General features: G+C 43.0%; 1 protein-coding gene across 21 annotated transcripts in view; it reads left to right on the forward strand.

The window, feature by feature from the left end:
• The window catches only part of EPN2 (epsin 2), a 56377-nt gene extending 37563 nt beyond the window's left edge, over positions 1 to 18814 (forward strand). For 8 of the 21 annotated variants that reach the window (XM_086854943.1, XM_086854938.1, XM_086854936.1 and 5 more), the window contains 7 exons: positions 7637 to 7749; positions 9656 to 9748; positions 10027 to 10198; positions 12668 to 12841; positions 14322 to 14414; positions 15249 to 15464; positions 17125 to 18814. In XM_086854943.1, the coding sequence (XP_086711069.1) occupies positions 7637 to 7749; positions 9656 to 9748; positions 10027 to 10198; positions 12668 to 12841; positions 14322 to 14414; positions 15249 to 15464; positions 17125 to 17444 (1181 nt within the window). In that variant the 3' untranslated portion in view covers positions 17445 to 18814. Of the gene's footprint in view, positions 1 to 7636; positions 7762 to 9655; positions 9749 to 10026; positions 10199 to 12667; positions 12842 to 14321; positions 14415 to 15248; positions 15465 to 17124 lie in introns of all 21 variants that reach the window. The other 13 variants (XM_086854951.1, XM_086854949.1, XM_086854947.1 and 10 more) reach the window with 3 other exon arrangements.
• Positions 18815 to 19846: the final 1032 nt, after the last annotated feature.

Below are 19846 nucleotides of genomic sequence, written 5' to 3' on the forward strand. Positions count from 1 at the left end.
GATCTGATGAAAGCTGCTTTGGCTGGAATGTCAGTGGTTGTGGTCTAATTCTGAAGGAAAATCTTTTCTTTAAATGAATGTTTAGGGTGTGTGGAGGGCTGTGACTGAGCCAGGCTGCAGAAAGCACTGAGCACCAGCTTTAGGAATCTGAAGTTTGTCATGTCCTGGGTCCCAAAGTGCTTCTGAAATCATAAATCCATGAGTGGGGTCAGCCCTGCTGACATTTGAAAGAGGAGATAGCAGGAAAATCAAACCAGGATGGAGAAAATCTCTGTTTCAAGCTCTGGAGACAAGCAGAAAAAAATGATTTCCAAAAGGAAATATTTTTAGGATAGAGGGTACAAAAAATGTGAATGAAGGTTTCCAGCTATGAGAATTTTTGATATTGGCTTTTAATTAGCAGTAGGATAACAAACATCATAATTTTTCTGTAACAGTAATTTTTCTATATTTATATAGTTTTTCTATAATAATCATGCTTGAGCACTGTGAATTTTTAAAGAAAAACTCCTATATTGTTACCTCAGTAATAACAACATTTTTCCTTTTCAAATTTATAGATTGTTGTTGACTACCACAACAATTCTTAATTTAGAGGCAGCTTGAAATATTGATTATAACTTGGGCTGGTGGGCTGAAATGAGTGACTGAGGTATGCTGAGCACACCTTGGGTTTCACAGGGTTATTGCTCCACCAGTCCCAACTTTAATTAATGCCTGGAACTATTGTTTGGAATCTTAAATGCTACCAGAGGCTCCAAACTATTCCTCCCAGCAGGGCTGAGCAATGCAGGGCGTTTTCCTCAATTGTTCCTCGGATGCTTTAGGAATTTTGATGGGAGAAGCAGCGACTTTGGCTGTTCCCTCAGTATTCCAAGTGTGGATTTACTGCTCCCACTCCCCTGTCTGTGTCCTGTGGCAGGATTGCTTTGGAGGTAAAGATTCCTTAAGCTTTTTTTATTTCCTCACCCCCTAAGAAGCTTTAGAAATCTCAGGATTTTTTCTCCTCCCCCACCTCGGTTCTTCCTCTGTTCCAACTCTCCTGGACTTTTTTTCACTGTGGATCAGCAAAAAAAATCCAGGTGGCTGTCTCTTTGTATATTTTGACGGTTTTTAATGTGTTTCTTGTCTGGTTTAATTGAGTGGAGCAAAGCAAAGCAGCACCTTCCAGAACAGCTGTGCAAAGTCCTTCTGATATTGGGAAACTGGGAAGAGCTTTATCCCAGGAAACGAGGAAGGAGTTTCATTAAAATCCAGACATTTAATCTGTTACATCAATGTAGGGTTATTCCTGTGCCTGCTAAATTTGATGGAAAAGATGCTTTTCATTATTTAAAGTGAAAGAGATTGTATCTATCATGTGTTCTTTTTTTTTTTTTTTAATTACACCCTTCTTTTGTGCTGAAAAATCTGGATTCAGAAAAGAATCTGTAAAAGGAATGAATTTCTGCTTCACTCCTGGGAAATCCTCCCCTTAGAACATCCCGAAGATGCTGTTGCTGCTCTGTATATTCTGGCAGAATTCTCTTTCATTCCTCTAAGCCTTTGAAGAAGAGATCAGAGACATTTAGATTTACCATCTACAGCATGAGATTTGTCCTCTTCAAAACGTCCAGCCACCCTCTTTGCTGAATGTTTAGCACACCTGCTTACCAGGCAAATAGAAATAAAGTTTGGGAGAGTGGCAGAGCCTTTTTGGCAGCACCACCACAGGAAATGTTTTGTCCCTCAGTTGTTTGCTATCAGCACATTTTACTCTTGGTCCTTCTACACACCACGGGTGAGGCTTGCAGAATTCATTCCCCTGCCTTGAGGAATTTATTTTGGGTTATAAAATCTCATTTTTAGTGCCTTCTTGCAGAAGAAAGAGCTGAAAGAGTTTGGTAGTCCCTGCAGGACGGCTCACCAGTAGTTTCCAGTGGATACTGGGATACTGGATTGGGATCTCTGCCCTCTCCTTTCAGGGACTGAAAGTGCAATTTTGGTTAAATCAGTGAAGCCTTTTTGGGTCAGTTTGTTGAGAATGTTGAATCAGTTGCAGTGCACAGCCAGCACTGACTGAACTCTGTTCAAACTCCTCCAGCTTCCCAGCCTGGGTAGGTTTGCTTGGGAACAATTGGATTTTTGCTCTACAAGGGGTTTTCTTAAAAAATTGCTGTTTTTTGTGTCCCAGATTCATCCTTTGTGACAAAATAAAAGCAATATTGATACCCTGTGTAGTGTGAGAGAATTCAAGATGGAAAAGGATCTCTTGACTGATGTCAAATCATCCCTCACTGCTGCAGCAAATAAGGAAATTTTTTCCTATTTCCTTGTAAATATTTTCATTTCATCTCTAAAAATCCTTTAGAAACTGTGCAGAATGAAATGGTGCAACTTGATTGTTTTTAATAAAATCCTTTCCACCAAAGCTTTACCTTAATGGCTTTGTTGGCCCTGAAGATCTCTGTGCTTGGATAATTCCAGGGAGCACATTATAGCATGTGAATTGTACAAGTATTTGTGGGGTTTTTTTTTCCTATCCAGTCTCATAACCTGAAAATGGAAGCCAAGAGAGACACTCAAAAGCAAAAAAAAAGCTCCTCCCGACCTCCATCTTGTCAGCAATTTCTGACATACTGGGAAAAATTAGTTTTATCTTCTCTCTATAAACAATTAATGCTCAGATTAGGAGCTATTAAATTTTCCATGACAAAATGCATAATTTTATATTTATTTTGGAAGATATGCCAATTCTGTAGAGTTACATCAAATCTGATATCAGGTTTTATTTCACCTTAAGGAAATATTCTTGAGTGGTGCTGAAACTAAACCAGCTGAGGAGAGGGAGGGATATAAAGTAGATATTTAAAATCTTCTGGAGCAATAGTCCTTCACTCCTAATCTGCCTTTGGGTCTAAATAATTGGGTTTTTTTCCTGACATTTGTCACCCAGTTTCAAAAACTTCAGCCTCTTGTTCCTGGCCTTGTTTCATCTCCAGCTGCCAGTGACCACTTAAATAGGATTCTGGATTTATGGCTGCATGGGGAAAAGTAGGATGTTCTTAATTTAGACCTCTTAAGCCTGAGCTGGGATGCTGCTCCCAGCCTGGCAAATGCTGGTGGTGTTTTAAAACCAAGTTTACTGAGGCCACGCTTTTGAAGAGATCCAATCCTGTTGTGCCCAAGCTGGGATGTCCTGGTGTTATTTTGGGTTGTGCCCACATCCTTCCCTTTCTCCCTGTGCTCCAGGAGGGTTTGGGAAGCTGGGCTGGGATAGGAACCTGCTGAAGAGGAGATGCTGAAAGATGCACTGGGAAGGACTTTTACAGATCTTGGGAAATGCCAAGTTTTTAACCTAAACCTGGAAGAATTCTGGGAGCAATTTGCTGAATTAATCAGTTTAATATTTCCAGTGATTATTCACGTTGACTCGTTACTTAAAACCAGTTTGGTGAAGCCTCAGCAAGTTTGTGTTCACTCATCTGCTTTGGTTCTGTCTCTCCTTTTGCTTGAAAATAATTCAGAGAAATTGCTGTGTGGTGTTTGACACAATAGGGAATTTATGAAATCCAGAATGGTTTGGGTTGGAAGGGACCTTGAGGCTCATCTTGTCCCAGCTCCCTGCTATGGGACACTTTCCACTATCCCAGCTTGCTCCAGCCTTGAACATTCCAGGGATGTGGCAGCCCCAGCTTCTCTGGGCACCCTGTTCCATTCAGAACACTCCTGTCCTTAAAGGGTTTGGCTTTTATTTAATAATTGTTTCTTTAATAATCTGTTCAGCATCTCTGCAGGTTGGAACACATCCCCACCCTTCCATCTTAGTCAGGGAATGTAGGGAATATCACCCAGCAGTGAATCTGGCTGAGCAGTGTGGAGAATTCCCGTAGTGTGAGGTGTTGAAGGAATGTGGCAGACTCCTGTCAGATGTCATTTGACAGCTTGATTAAATCCTCTCATCGTACATTTATTTTCCTGGTGCTGAGAGAGAAGGTGGGAGGTGTATCCAGACTTTGTAGTGACACTGAATTATCCAACTGTGTCCATTCACACTGGTGTAGGGATCACCTGAGAGGAAAATGCTCCCAACAAAACAAACCTGAAGGAATTGGTTGAGTGTTAAATGAATTTCAGAAGCTCTCAGTCTGCTCAGCGCTGTCAGAATCCTGCAGGAAGGCTGAGCAGCTCCACCTTGTCATATTCATCAGTGTTATCAGCTCGCTTCTTGTACCTGAAAGATTCTTTCATTCCCAAGGGAAAGGTGGATTACACAATTCTTCTAGATTAAGCAGTTTGCATTTGCCTTTCCATCATTTGGCTTTTTTTAAATTATCCCATCTTTATTTGAGTGCTCTCTCACTGGAAGGCTGACAGATGGGATCTCTGCCTGCTTCCCAAGTGAATTGCTGTTGGTTTCTGAGTCCTTACCTCGATCCTACTTCAATTTTTCAAGTCCCTTTTGGTTTTGCCCACCTTAGTGGGTTCACTGAGTGAGTGAGGGAGCAGTTTTTCTTTCTGAGCAAATGTGACTGAGACCTGAATCCTGTTCTTCAGAATTCCACCTGCAAATTAGAAAGAAAAAACACTTAAGAAAAAACCCAGAAATAACAAAAACAGCCCCGAAACCCAAGCCCAGCATTCTGAATGAAAACACAGTCTGATTTTTATTATTAATGCAGGCTCTGCTCTCTGTGTCCTGTATTCCACTTTAACTCAGCCAGGATCTATAACCAGCTACAGAGAGGCCTTTTAATAGAGCCAAAATACAGGAAATTATCAATAGATGTGTCTGGGAGCTGTCCGAGCCTGGCCAGGCACAGATGGTGCAGCAGAATCCTGCTTTAGTGATTAACTCAGCCTCCAGATGATTTCCTTCAGCAGCCAGCCCCGTGCTCCCCGTGGGAACAGATCCCCACAAATTTGCTCCTGGGCAGCGTGGAGGGACTGGGATCTCTAAATTACGAGCAAGGCAGGAATTACCAGGTCAAAATCGATCTATTGAGTCCCATCTTACATAAACATCTGAATAAATTGTGCTGGGGGATAAGGGATGCTTTGTGTGGCACCATAACCTTTCTGCTGGATCCTGGGAATTCTGACCTTAGAGCAGGATGAGGCCCATATGGATGGGAATCTCAGGTTACTCCCAAAAAGAGTGTTCTGAATTTCTCTTAATCCTTTAACAACAACAACAAAAATATGTGCTGGCAGCTCTTTAATGTGGATGGTTTTGTAACACTGCAGAGGCTTACGTGGAAAACAGCAACATCCCCATCCTTTGTTTTTTTATTGAGGGCCAAGGAAAAACTTCAAATGGACATTTCCCCCTTTTATTTTAAGTAAAAAGGAGCTAACCTTTTAGAGTTAATGAAAGCAATTAGAATGAATTGCTGGGAAGACTAAAAGTGAGAAGCAATAATGTATATATGTGTGTGTGAGCCTGCATTATCCACGTGGGGATCCTGGATCTGCTGTGAGCTCATGGAACTCCCTGCCAGAGCCAAGCCAGCCCTTCCCATGCTCAGCTGGGAGTGGAGAGCCAGGGAAAGACTCAGAGTGAGATGCAATCCCTGCTTTTTCCAGCTTTTCCATGCAGGAATGCACTGGGCAGTGCATTCAGCAGTGTGTGGAAATAGGAGGAAGAGCAATGGGATTTAACCCGTTTTGCATCATTTCATTTTGAATGTCATTCTGCCATCAGGTTCTTGGTTGTTGTGGAATGCAGTGATGTGAGCAGAGATGGAAAAGCTGGGATGCAGGAAATCCCATTTCCTTCAGGGTTCTAAGCCCAGCAGAGCAGAAAGTTCCTCCCTGCTCCCAGTCCAGGTGCCATCTGTTCTCAGGTGACTCTGCTGGTGTCCCATTTGTCCCAGGCTCTGATTTAAACCAGTTAGGACTCTTTCCTTCTCTAATCCCTGCTGCAGAGCTGCTCTTCTCCATCTGTATCTCAAATCTATCCATGGCCAGTTTATACCATGAATTCTTGCTTCTTTATCTGAAATAGTTTTTCTTTCTGTGGTATTTGCAAGCTTAAGGTAGTGAACAACTATAAACTGCTCAGTCTTCTGGCAAAGATAAACAGAAAACATTCTCTGGGCTCCAGAGGGAAGTGTCTCCACCTCCATCCTGGTTTAAAATCATCCATTTTGAATTAGAATGATTAGAATTAGTGCTAATTTATTACCTGTCTTAGGTGAGTGGCTGGGAATGATCACATTCTTTAATCATCATATTTTTAATATAATATATTGGAGAGCCTGGCAGTGACTGTTGGAGCAGTAAGTACTCATCAACCAGGCTAAATTTAATTATTTTATATGAGAAATTTCGAAAAAGTAATAGAATTGAGCTCTGAGTAGCATCTTAATTGAAATAAGGTTGGATTGAGAGCTTCAGGATTAGCACAAGGTGGAAGAATGGTTGTGGGTGATAAAATAATTTGTGCCTTTGGAAGCAGATGGGGTGGGATGGCACCTTGGGGTGTGGTGGGAAGGAGGAAAGGTCATTCCTTCCTTCTGGCCTGCTGGGTGAGAAAGTTCCACTTGTTTTGTGATGTCATTTTGGCCTGAAACTTAAGGAGAGAGAAACAAGACTGGGAAATGTGTTTGGAGGATTAAAGCAGTGATGAAAAAGTGATTTTCAAACTGAGTTTGCCAATCTCGTTTTCACGTGCCCAGCTGACCTGGTAGAAAGAAACTTGATTTCTTTGAGCTTGACAGGCTAGTTTGAAACATTCAATTAAATGTATTAAATGTCAAGATACATTTTGCCAAACTAATCATCATTCCAGCCACTAAATACAAACTTCCTTGCCAAAGCGAGATAAAATCTCTGTGTGAATGATTTGGATGTTAAAGAATTGTCTGAGAGAGAGTGAGCACAAAATTGTATAATTATTGTATAGTGCTAAACCTGCTAGTGGTGTAGGATGGGAATTTCACATGCTCCTGGAGTGATAACATCACTATAAGATGGTTTGTGTATTGAGAAATTGCATATTTTAGCTGTCAAGGTTGAGTGTTCCTTCAAGAGGAGAGGAAGAGATGCCTCCCAAAAAACCCCAACCAACCCCAGAAACCAACCAACACCCCCAACCCATTTACCAAACTCTTTTTTAACAGAGAATGGTCCTGTATTTGTGTAAATTTGGAGTCTGAATAGCTGGTTTGTTTATCCCCAAGCCTGCTCAGCAGTTAAGAATAGTTCTTTATCTTCCCATTAAGACTGTATTATTTTACAGAAAAGTGGGTGGTATCCAGTTTTACCCTGATATTGGCCCACTCCCAGCAGATCCTTACTGACACTGGGAGATGGAAGAAATACCCACAAATGTTTCCTTCAGCACTGAAATCTGTACATTTTAAAGTCAGGAGCTCTGATACACTCAGGCTATGTCCAGCATGAGCTGAGGGCACTTCTTGATATCACAGCCCCATAAAAACCCTTTTGTTTTGCAGGAATATTTTCCCCTTAAAACAGCTGAGCTGTCACACAGAGCTCAATTCTCCCAACCTATCCCCTCACCCTTGAGCTTCATCTCTTCACCCTGAATGAGCTTTGGGACCAAACAGTGAAAATGGGGTGCAGGAAGCGACCCTGAGCTCTGTTTTTGCTGTTTGCTGTGCTGAACCTGCTGGGTTTTGTCTCCCAACAGCCACATCCCCTCGAGTGTCCTCGGAGCTGGAGCAGGCACGGCCCCAGACCAGTGGGGAAGAGGAGCTGCAGCTGCAGCTGGCGCTGGCCATGAGCCGGGAGGTGGCGGAGCAGGTCGGTGCCCGTGTAGGTTTTCCAAAGTATCCATGCTTGGAGAATTCAGATTTGCAACTTGGTTATTTTTATTTTATTTTATTTTATTTTATTTTATTTTATTTTGTTTTGTTTTGTTTTGTTTTGTTTTGTTTTGTTTTGTTTTATTTTGTTTTATTTTGTTTTATTTTGTTTTATTTTTATTTTTTAATTTTATTTTAATTTTAATTTTATTTTAATTTTAATTTTATTTTAGTTTTAATTTAATTTTAATTAAAATTTAATTTTAATTTTATTTTATTTTAATTTAATTTTATTTTACTTTATTTTATTTTACTTTATTTTATGTTATTTTATGTTATGTTATTTTATGTTATGTTATTTTATGTTATTTTATTTTTTAATTTTTTAATTTTTATTTTTATTTTATTTTTCTATTTTATTTTTCTATTTTATTTTATTTTCCTATTTTATTCTATTTTATTTTATTCTATTTTATTTTATTCTATTTTATTTTTATTCTATTTTATTCTGTTCTATTTTTATTTTATTCTATTCTATTTTATTTTATTATTCTATTCTATATTATTTTATGTTACTTTATGTTACTTTATGTTACTTTATGTTTTTTATGGGTTTTATGTTTTATGTTTTTTAAATTTTTTTATGTTTTTTATGTTATTTTATGTTATTTTATTTTCTATGGCAGCTTGGCTTTGTTCCAGGTGGAATCTTGTGTGTGGTTTGTTGATTTTTATTTTTTTATTATTATTTTTATTCTTTAAATCTCTTCTTAAAGTAACTTCAGCCTCCGAGCTGTTGAGACTAGTGGAAGATGACAGTCACTTTGTGAGAAGACTTTGTGTGGGAGGATGTTAATCATCACATTACTGAAGATGTTTTCAGTTAGGAAGAGCTGAAAACATGACTGGTCCTGAAAAGCTTCATTAATGTCAGTGGATTCTGATTCCAGTGGAATTTGGAACTGTTTGTTTGGTGGGAGTTCCTGGAACAGGAGGGTGACCTGACACAAAGTACCAGAATATATAAAAAAACTTAGTTTAAAGTAAATTGACTCTTAATCTATCACCTGGGTTATGTTACTGTGCTAATGCTTAGGAGCTTCATTCTGAATTTGGAGTAAATTTGGATAAAATGACTGCATTTTAATATATAACAAAGTCAAATCTCAGCTCTGAGTGAAAATTCAAGTCAGCCATGCTGAGTGCCTGTAATATTTTAGAGGCTTCCTGTGGCAATTTAGTTTACAGCTGCAAGTTAAGCATGAGTGCTTGGAAAGGGAAACTATCACCCAATAAACTTTATCATTATTGGGCAATAAAGGGAACAAAAATATAAATCAGAATCTAAGCATTTGAAGTAGCTTCAAAAGTGACAAGGGAAATACCAGCTGGGCTATTAGTCAACTTCTGAGAGACATGATGCAAGCAAAGATATTTAAAGGAGTTGAATGTGGCATAAACATTGTAGTTACAGATGTTTAAACTTTCAAATTACACGTGGAGTTGGCAAGACTGGATTCCCTTGGTGGATCTTGCACCAGCGTGGAGGGAAGCGAACAAAAGCTGGGAAATTGGAGTTCCCTACAGCCCTCAGTGGTGATCTGAATGCTGAAAAACCATCGTGAGACTTAAAAAACGGGTTGTTCACTTGAATTTCTGTCGTGTTTCTAATTTTGGAACAAATAAAACAACACCAGGGTAAATTCCAACCAGCAAAACTGGCTGTTGTTGTGTGAGCACAGGCGAGAATCCCAGGAAAACTGCTTTCCCTCATTGATGTTGTGTGGAGGTTGCAGCCCAGAGATGCCCTGTGGAGCACAGGGTGGCAGGGTTGGAGCCCTGCAGGGAGCAGCAGCTCACAGCAGGCTCATGGTCTATATCACCAGTGTTGATTTCCTTTGCAGGAGGAGCGCCTCAGACGCGGAGATGATCTGAGATTACAGATGGCTCTGGAGGAGAGTCGCAGAGACACAATTAAAATTCCCAAAAAGAAGGAGGTAGTGCCTTCGCCTAAGAAATTCCCGGTTATGCTGCCAAAAGCTGAAATACAGTAACACAAACTTAGCTTAATACTGAGCTCTTTTATGCTTCTGGGTTTGCTTTGTTGTGTAGCTTAAAGCTTCTTCCATGTGGGTTAAATTTGGAACTAGTCGATGCAGGCGCGTAAAAGGAAAATAATAACAATAATAATAATAATTACTTCTTCACTCTTCACGGGTTTGTACTTCAGCCTGACAATGCTCTTGAGTAAAGCTCTGCTTCTTCCTGCCCTCAGCACACCACTTTGTTGGACCTGATGGATGCCCTGCCCTCCTCGGCACCGGCCCCACCCAAAAGCGAGCCCTGGGGACCTCCTGCCACCGCTGCCGCTGCTGCTGCCAACCAAACGGATCCCTGGGGAGGATCCACAGCTGCAGCCCCTGCCTCTGACCCCTGGCAATCATTTGGTGAGAGCAAACTGCCAGCAGCAATGCGATTTTGGAAAGGTTTTGCTTTTAAACCTCGAGCATTTCAAAGTTCCTCAATATCCAGCTTGTGCATGAGTCCATTTTCATTCATTCCACTGAATTCCTCGTTTCCAAGCAGAAACCAGTGGCAGTTGCATTGTTTTTTAAGCAGTTGGGTTTTTTGTGTGTGCAGTTTGGATCCTAAGGAAGAGCAGAGTGGCATTTCTGTTGTCTTTACAGCAAAACCAACTCATGTCTCACTGCTGGTTGTGTCCAGTGCCGTGGGTTTAGACTATTCCCAGAATTTAATCTGATATTTAGGCAGGGTGCTGAGCTTAGGAAGGTCATCAGTCTGAATTTATCACATCCTGAATTGCTCCTAGAGAATTGTGATGTGTTTGTGTACGGTCAGAACCAATAGGATTAAATTATCTAAATTAAGATTTTTGTAGCAGACAAAAAAGAAATTCAGGTTGCCATTTAAAATATTTACTGTTCCATAGGAATTCAATGCTAAATCCATGGAATATTTATGAAGGGAAAGATGCAGTGTTACACATTTTAAAGGGCAACAAAGCCAAATTTTTGTGTGTTTTTTGTATGTGTGTTGCTGCCTGTGTGATGGGTCTGGGTCAGCCACAGATTGTCCAAGGAGTTACTCCTTTAATAAGAAACAGCTTGGTTCCTCACAGTGTTAGACTTGGAGCTGGATCTGTGTTTTTGTTGGAATTTTTGACTTTTTTAAAGGGCAGGTTGTTCCTGTGCAAAGGGAATCTTTTCCATGAGGATTGACAGCTTTGTTCTGTCAGTTCTGCTTCAGGCTGGTGATTCTACAACCTCTGCTCTAAAGTGCCTCAGAGTCATTTGCATTCCACACACCACCATCAGATTCCTGATGAAAACTTGGAAGTTTAATAATGAAATGCCTTGTTTGGGGTTTTTCCCCCTGCTTGTGATGGCATTAAAAGCACCTACAAAACTCCTGGGCCAGCTGCCAGGTCATCATTCCAAGTGTCACCTGCTTTTTTTTGGTGATAGAAACTCTGAAAAAGCCCAAATTTTGGGCCCTGAGGCCATTCAGTTTATTTTTCCATGGCTTAAAGCAACCAAAATCCACTTTCCTCAAATCTCCTGCCTGATGTGTCACCCTCTGACAGGATTTTCCTTGTACCAGTTCCAGCCGTGGCGTTTCCTTGGTGCTTCCCAACTTTCTTACACCACAGCACAAGCCCTGCCTGCTGGATTCTCCCAGGGATATCTCAAAGATGCAAGTTTATGAATTAAAAAAATGACTCATGAAACTGCATTTCCCAAATCCTGCCGGTGCTGTGGCGTTTCTGTGGGGCTGATGGAAGCTGCAGGAAGGGATTTTCCTGAGGGCTCTCAGGGTGCTCCCTTTAGGAAAGAAAGGACATTTTGGGAAGCTGCTGTTGATGGGAAATGCTGTCATTAGTGTGGCATTGCTCCTAACTCAGCTCTGGGGGCAGATAAAGGAAATGGAAGTAGTGGTGTGGGAATAATGGGCCTTCCTTGGAGAGTTTTGGCATTTCCTGCTCCAGAGCTGCAATGACCACGTGCCTGCTGATAAAACAAAACCCAAAATTCCAGCTGGAATTTGTGCCACTGTGTGCAGCACTCTGTTGATTTACAGGAATATTGGGATGCCAGGGGGGTTAAACGGAGTTTCAAAAGCTAAAATAATTCTCAGTTGTAACTTGAAACCCACAGGATATTAAAGGTAAGAGTTGTTGTGTGTGGGTGATGCTGTCCTGTTCTCTTGGGTTATAAAATCCTCATTTGGGAATTAAACCTTTGGTGATTGAATTTGTAGAAATGAGGAGCTGTCAACATCTTCCAGTAAAAATGAGAACCCTGAACATACAGTCATTTGGTTAAAAAGAAAATAAAGGTATCAGTGGGCAGCTTAGATGTGTGTCAGGAGTGCTTAGAAATGGGAATAAAAAAGCACAGCTGGCTCAGGGAAGCTGATTACATTTTTATAAAATAGCAGTGTGGTTAAAAGAGTAGGAAAACGTTCCCTTTGAATCTTACAGATTCCTTTGTCCAAGGGTTGATGTTGTGTGTCTCACACCTTTTACCTTTGGGCTTTTTATAAACTCACTTTCCCCCGAGTTCATAAATAGAGCCTGTGATTTAGGTCACCTGCAGCCAGGGATTGTCACTCGTGGTGGCAATGTCAGGAACAAAGGCAGGTTTATTTTCTTGGTGGAACTGCAGGTATTTGTATTCAGGTTCAGAGAGGGGAGTTGTTTATTCCTGTGCTGTGCTCAGAATTTCCTGGTGCTGTTGTTGCTCAGAGTGTGACAAATGCTGGGAGCTGCTGCTGCTCCCATTTATCCCAGGATCAGTTGGGAGTAAAAGATAAATCCCTGGGAGGGGTCAGTCTCCAAGGAAAGCTTTCCAAAGGGAAGCTGCACTGACTTCTCTTCCTGCTGATTCTTCTTGCAGGTGCCAAACCAGCTGCTTCCGTTGACCCTTGGGCAGCGCCAGCAGGATCCACAGCTCAGCCTCTGGCCAAAAATGTGGACCCTTGGGCTCCTGCTCAGCCATCTTCTACTGCAGCAAAATCTTCTGTGGATCCTTGGGGATCAGCACCTGCAAACAAACCTCTCTCTACTTCTGGTGAGCAACGGTCTCATCCCATATCCAACTTATTTGAGTAATGAGGAGAAGTCCAAATTATTTACTTGCATTGTGTGGTTCAAAGAAGCTGAACAATTAGCAGAATTGGTTTTCAAAATAAAAGAGACTTGTAAGAACTAGCAGGAAAAAGAAATTTAAATGTAATTATTCGGAATTAAAGCTCTGAATTCGTGGTGCTGCTTCCTGCTCTGTCCCTTCTGCGTCTCCTCCTGGTATTTGTGGCTGCCTGCTGAGTACTTGGGACTGCTGCTGCTCTTGGGTTTTATCTTTAATTAGACAAGGACTTAATTTCTGACAATGAATGATACTCTAATTTCACCTTTCCTCATGATAAACAGCTCTGCAGATGGATGTCTCTGCAGATGGAGATTGACAGGTTGAGCAGCTCGGAGGAGACTTTTAGAGGTGCAAATGAAGGTTTGTTCCTTCAGAGCGAGGGTGTGAAACCCTCCCTGAGCCCTGGTAAAAATGCAGAAGGTGCTGCTGTAATTGTCTGTTCATGCTCTGTAACTAATGCAACCTTGATGAGTGTTAATACCTGGCATTTTCATATTGGCACCGTGGCTAAAAGCATCCAAAATGCATTTTCTGCTCGTCATTCATCCCAGTACACAACAGACAAAGCAATCTGAGCGCTGCAAAAAGTTGTCAAAGCAGCTTTTCCCTGGGCAAAGGGCAATAACTGGAGCACTGTGAAACGAGCCTTTAGCTATGGTGGCTCTTTGTTCTTGATAAATATTGTTTTTATATTCAGTTTTCACTCCTTCTCTTTGGGGTTTGTCGTGTTGAGCTCTTCTTGCTTGAAACGTGTTGAAGGTTAAAAGTAAATTAAGAAAACATTTCAGCTAATTAAAAATACTCACACAAGCCTTAAAGCTGTTCAGGAGTGTGATTGCTGATCATTCAGGTGTGGTTTTTCTGCCTCCAGTCCGAGGTAAGAGCGTTGCAAGGGTGATGTTCCATTGATCTCAAACTCTGGGCGAGCGCTGGTGCTTCAGCTAACGGGGCTTCACCATCTCCACAACCTTTGCTCTGGCATTCCTCTTCCTTTCCACTTGGGAAGCAGAAGTGAAATCATCACTGGTGGTGTTTTCCTTGAGGGCAAATTAACACTTGATAATTGAGGCTGTAAATCCATTTCTGTTCTCTCCTTCCACAGCAAGATCTGCTTGTCTCTAATGCAGACACTCAGTCAATCAAACCCCAGCATGCTCAGGTGTGCCCTACACTGATCCAAAAGCAAACTGCTCTGATTTAGTTGTTCCAGAAAGGACAATTCTGTGACATTTCTCCTCCTCCCAGCTCCTGGCTCAGAGTAGGAGCACTCCCATCTGCTGCCCTGGAGTCTGTGGTGGCTTCTTGGTAACAGGAATGGGTTAGGAATTGCTTCCAGGAGGATCAGCTGTGTGATGCATCCGAAGATGTGTTAATGACAGGGCTGTCTTGTTGTTTTGAACAGGAAGTACATCTTTTGACCTCTTCAGTAATTTGAATGGTACAGTTAAAGATGATTTTTCTGAATTTGACACACTTCGAACTTCCAAAAAGCCAGGTACGAATCAAATTCTTAGCATGTGGACAGGTTGGGTGACAGTCACAGCAACAAATGTCTCTGTTCTTAAATTTTACTGGACAAAAAAATCAGTTTTCACAAAGGGAAGGAAGTGATGATGCAGCAGTAAAAGCTCCTTGTTCACATTTTGGCCTGTGCATGAACTCGTGGGGAATGGGCCTTTTGTAATCCATGGAATTGCACCGTGTGACCTTTTGCTGCAGTGACCCAGAAATTCGTTGGACTTCTTAATTTCCAATGTCCAACACATTTGGAGCAGGGTTTATGCTCAGAGACTCAACCAGAACCATGCTGAATCTCTCAAATGTGTAAATTCCAGTAGGAAGATGAGAAAATACCTTCTATGAATACTGTGATCTATTTTTCCTCTGGTCAGTGGTCAGTAAACCAAAGCTGGCAGTGCTGTGGTAGCATTGCTCTCAGGATGGTTCTGCCTGAAGCACAGCTGGGCTTTTTGAGAAGAAAACCCTGGGTGGATCCAGCCAGGAAGGGCACAACAGTGGCGTAGGGCCAGGGCACAAGGCAAGGCTTTGGAGTATCTGTTCCTTGGAGCCTGTGAGTCCCACCTGGAGCAGCAGAGCTGTGGGAATTCCATCAGTAGAGCGCTGCAACTCTGCCTTGTAGCTTCTTCATGCTCTGCTAGAGAACACTGACCTGCTTGCATGCTGAGAGGGTGTAACAGCCTGAAACACTGAGCCTGACTAACACCAACTTAGCAAAAAGCATTTCTGCTCTCACACACTTGAGCCTTCCCTCTGTGCCTGCCTGTGTGGATTAACCAGGAGCTCTGTTTGTCCCTTTGTGTTGTTGCAGCTGAATCAGGTTCCACTCTGCCATCTCAGCACAGCGGTACCACGAGTCCTGATCTCTTTGAGTCCCAGCACTCGAGTGGGACATCAGGCAAACAAAGCACGGCCCGGAAAACCCCGGAGTCCTTCCTGGGCCCCAACGCTGCCCTGGTGAACCTGGATTCTCTGGTGTCTAAACCACCACAACCTGTTACTTCTCTGAACCCATTCTTGGCACCAGGTTGGTTTCTGCACAACCCCTCACGTTTCTGTTTGAGCTTTCCCTTCCTGCAGGAAAACCCTGAACTTCTCAGTGCTGTTGGGGTTAAAGATTTGGGCTTGGTTTTCTCGGTTGCTTTGGCCAACAGATGGTGAGCAAGAGCAGGAGGGTCTCAGAGAGGCATCCTGGGCTCACCCAGCACAGTGACAGTCCCTGAGAACACAGAGTCTCTGCTCTTGGATTGCAGCTGGACTTTATTCCTGCAGTTCCCCTCACTCAGAATGATCTGTGTTAGGAGGTTTGGGGTTGTTAAAAATAGCTAAACTTCAGCTGGATTTTGTCAAAACAGGTAAGATTGCCTTGGGAAGGTAACAGGTAGGAGTTTCCTGTGGGAGAAGGTTGGAATTGTCCTTTTCCTGGAGCTGCAGCAGGCACAGGAGATCTCTGACTGCAGCCTGAGGTCCCAGAGAGCGAACTGCAGGGTAATTCAGTGAGCTGCTGGCTGGTCTGTCCTAGGCTGGCACAGTGAGCCAGTTTTGATCTGAAAACACATTCACAGTGTATTATGGAAAAAAAAAAAATTGGCTGTTGCAGTTCTCCTGCAAGCCGGGCCTGTTAAAAGTGATCCCTTGCTTGGAGCAGACTGAAATGGTGACACCAAACATGTGGCAGATGTGTTTTTTAAAAGATGAATTTGCACTGACATTTTCTTGTGTTGCTCACAGGGTTAAACATTTGGAAATGCTCTTTGAGTATTTATTTTCATCACTCTTCCAATGGAAGAAAAAGTCAATTTATTAAAATGCTTGAGTAGGAAAAAAGCAGTGATTCTGAGCAGCCTTGGCAGTGAGCAGGGAGAGAGGAAATCTGTGTATCTGCCCTTCCCGGGTACTACAAAAAGTTTGTGAGGGGTCACTGGGCCATCCAAATAATCCTGGGCTTGTGCAGCAAAAGGAATTTGCAGGGCTGGCAGCTATCCAGGGAACCTCAAAGGCTGGGAAAGTTGTGCTCTGCTTTTTTGAGCACCGCTGTAATTCGGAAACAAGTTGTTTACTTTGGGAATTCTTGTCCGAGCTCGGTGCCAGAAACATGAAAATGGAGGTGGCTGCTGAGAGCTTGGAGCAAACGTGCAGATCACAGAATGCCAGGATGGTTTAGCAGGGACCTTAAAAACCATCCCTGCCATGGCCAGGGACATCTTTCCCTATCCCAGGCTGCTCCAAGCCCTGTCCAGCCTGGCCTTGGGCACTTCCAGGGATCCAGGGGCAGCCACAGCTTGTCTGGGAATCTGTGCCAGGGCCTCCCCACTCTCCCAGGGAAGGATTTCTCCCCTGTATCTGATGTAAACTCACTCTCTGCAGCAAAGGAGCACAGACAGCCTGCAAAGTAGCGTTTAAGAAATCAAATCAGTGCTGTGGATGTGGAGGGCTTTTGCAGGTAACCAAACTGAGAACCTCTGCCTGCGGTCAGGGCTGTGAGAGGGGGGAGCTGTGGGTCAGTGAGGGGGTGCTGGAGGCATTGGCTGCTCCAGGGGAACAGCCTGTGCTGTGCTGGGGGGGCAGGTGCTCCACAGGGTGTTTTGGGCATGGGGATGCCCCCAGGGAGCGTTTGCCAGGAGAGGCGATTCCAGCCCCTGGTGCTGATGGCAGCGCCTCTTTCTCTTCCCTTCTCTCCCGCCCAGGCGCCGCTACCACAGCGACTCCGATCAACCCCTTCCAGGTGAACCAGCCTCAGCCACTGACCCTGAACCAGATGAGAGCGAGTCCCGTGATGGGCAGCAGCCCCTCCTTCAGCGCCGTGCCCCCGATGAGCATGGAGCCAATACCTCTGTCTTCCATGGCCCCCGTGCCCGTGGGGATGGCACCGCTGCCGGCCATGGGCACCATCAGGATGGGCCAGGGGCTGAGCATTGCAGGATCAATGCCCCAAGCTCTGCACAGTACAGGAATGCCGCCAGCAGCCTCCCAGGCTGCAAATACAACTAACCCTTTCCTCCTATAAAGACCCAATTAAAGGAACTTTTCTTTTCCTAGTGTTTCCAGGCTGAAGTCTTTCCAGCGAAACGAACGTGGCCTGTGTGGACTGAACGGTGTGTGAGAGACTTGGAAGTAGATTTGCAGTTTACAGTTATGATCTTTGAAGAGTTGTCTCTACTTACCAGTTAATCTAAATCTAGTCTTTGCTACAGATGGTACCTTACTTTGGCTTGTTGAGCATCATGTGAAATGTTCAGACTTTTCCACCAAAGTTAGATCCTGCCCATTTTTGTTACTTTGTTAATCATTTCAAACACACTTTCTAGGGGGAGAAGCCGCCATCGGAAAACTCCCTTGGCTATTTTGTAGATGTCAGATCATGTGCTGGATTCCTGAATTTACTCTTCCCCTGCATCTGTCACTTCCTCTGCCAGTAAGATAGAGCTGAGATTCCGAGTGCTAGTGAATGTTTTGCACATAACTACACACAGTTCTAGACTGTTGGTTCACCCATAGTCCTTACTCTTAGAAGAGACCGACCCGGAGGGCCCAGGGGGGCTTGGTTTTTATGCATTAAACATTGCAAACTCTGCACTGCTTTGGTATCTCTGAGGTGTGACTGACAACAGCAAGCTTGTCTCGAAAGGAAAATAACACAAAACCCCAGACAAAACACCCAAGACCATGCTCGAGTCGTGCTGTCGTGTGCAGTGTTGAATTCCTACACTACTCTAAGGACTCCTGGAACTCTCTGTGAGTGGCTGCACTCGTGCTGAGTGAGTGTCCTGCTCTGTGCTTGTCCAGTACCAGCTTCGTTTGGAAGTTTTTTCATGTGTATTTTGTTTTTATTTGACTTACAATGTGAGTTGAAAGGAAAAAAAAAGAAAAAAAAAAAAAAGAGAAAAAAGAAAAGCAAAAAAAAAGAGAAATACAGTGGGACAACTTTGAATTCAGTTTCACCGGGGCAAGCTTTAAAACTAATTCAGGCTTAACCTTGCTATATGCAGTTACTCTTGTATACTTTTGCACATATTTTGTTTAGTACAGTTTCATATTTTGAGTTTGCAGAGTTACCTAATAGTCCTTTTTTTGCTAATTTTTATAATGTGGTTCTTATTTAACTGTCTGGTTTTGATAGATTTATCAAGTCTGGCTGAAAAATTAAGATATTGGCAAATGTCATTTTTATGGTTTTAATGCCCTCTTATTTATGGTTTTAGCTCTTTGTGTCTGTAAAGAGAGTTTAAAAGGGAAGATTAACACTAAAATATTTACTTTTAAATGAAGTATTCATAATGCAAATCAAAAACAAATCCTCGTGACTAATTATTTTTAGATGAATTGAATTTGAGCATAACATGATTTAAGACTACATTAAAAAGAAAAAACACTAAAGTCGCCTTTCCCTTGATTTGTTCCCATTTCCCAATCCCCAGACTTTTAGCCTTGATGAAGGTCCCAAGAGAGGCTGTTTGGTTTTATTTTCCTTGTAAAACGTGTGGAGCTGTTCAAAATCCTGATGTACAAACACAGCTTGTTTCATTTTATCCACTGATATTTCCTGTTGGAAGGTGCACTCCGTGGGATAACTGCTTCCATGTCCAGCAATCCCTTGGGAGCTGAATTATCCCTTTTTAATGAATTTCCATGTCTGGACTCCTCACCACGCTCAGGGGTTCTGCTGGAGGGGGCTGAGCTCTGCTCTCCCAAAAATCCACGCAAAGGGATTTTTCCTGCTTGCAGGGCACCTCTGAACGGACTCGGTGCCTTTCCTTCATCTGAGAGGGGTAAAACAGAATTTTCCAGAGTTGTGTTGTGGTGGAACAATTCCCTGTGGGGCCAGAGAGGGGCTGGATCCCGTGGAAGGACTGGGATCCATGGAGGATGATCAGATTGAGGGACACAATCCCAGACTGGAGCTGTGTGGGTCAGGGGAGCTCTGGTAGTGCAGGGAATGTTCAGTGTGAGGATGTTCCTGTGCAGGTGTTGGATCCTCTGGGATCCTCAAGGAGCATTCCCAATCCTTGTTTTTATAGAGGAGGGAAGAGGATTGCTGTCCACACCCAGCCTGTCCTTAAAACCAAACCAAACCCCATTGATGTTGCCTTTCAGAGCAGGGAAAAGCCTTTTTCTGTTGTTACTGAAGAGTGTGGAGGAGGAAGGGGGTGATCCTTGCAGTGTGGGGGGAAATGATTGCAGCTGATCTGTGCCAGGATTCCTCCAGGGCTCGATTCTCACTTGAATTTACTCAGCACTGGAGCTGAGCTCACTCGGGATGGGGCATTGTCTGTCCAGCCAAGAGTCCTGGCCACGTCCTGGGGAACTTCTTAGGGGCAAGATGAGGTTGATAAGAAATATCAAATGCTGAAATCCTCTGCAGTTGGAGCTGTCCCTGTGAATTGCTGAAGCTCTGGCTCTGCGAGGGAG

This window comes from Cyanistes caeruleus, chromosome 17 (genome assembly GCF_971803275.1).
Source record: "Cyanistes caeruleus chromosome 17, bCyaCae1.hap1.1, whole genome shotgun sequence".
Lineage (NCBI taxonomy): Eukaryota > Metazoa > Chordata > Aves > Passeriformes > Paridae > Cyanistes > Cyanistes caeruleus.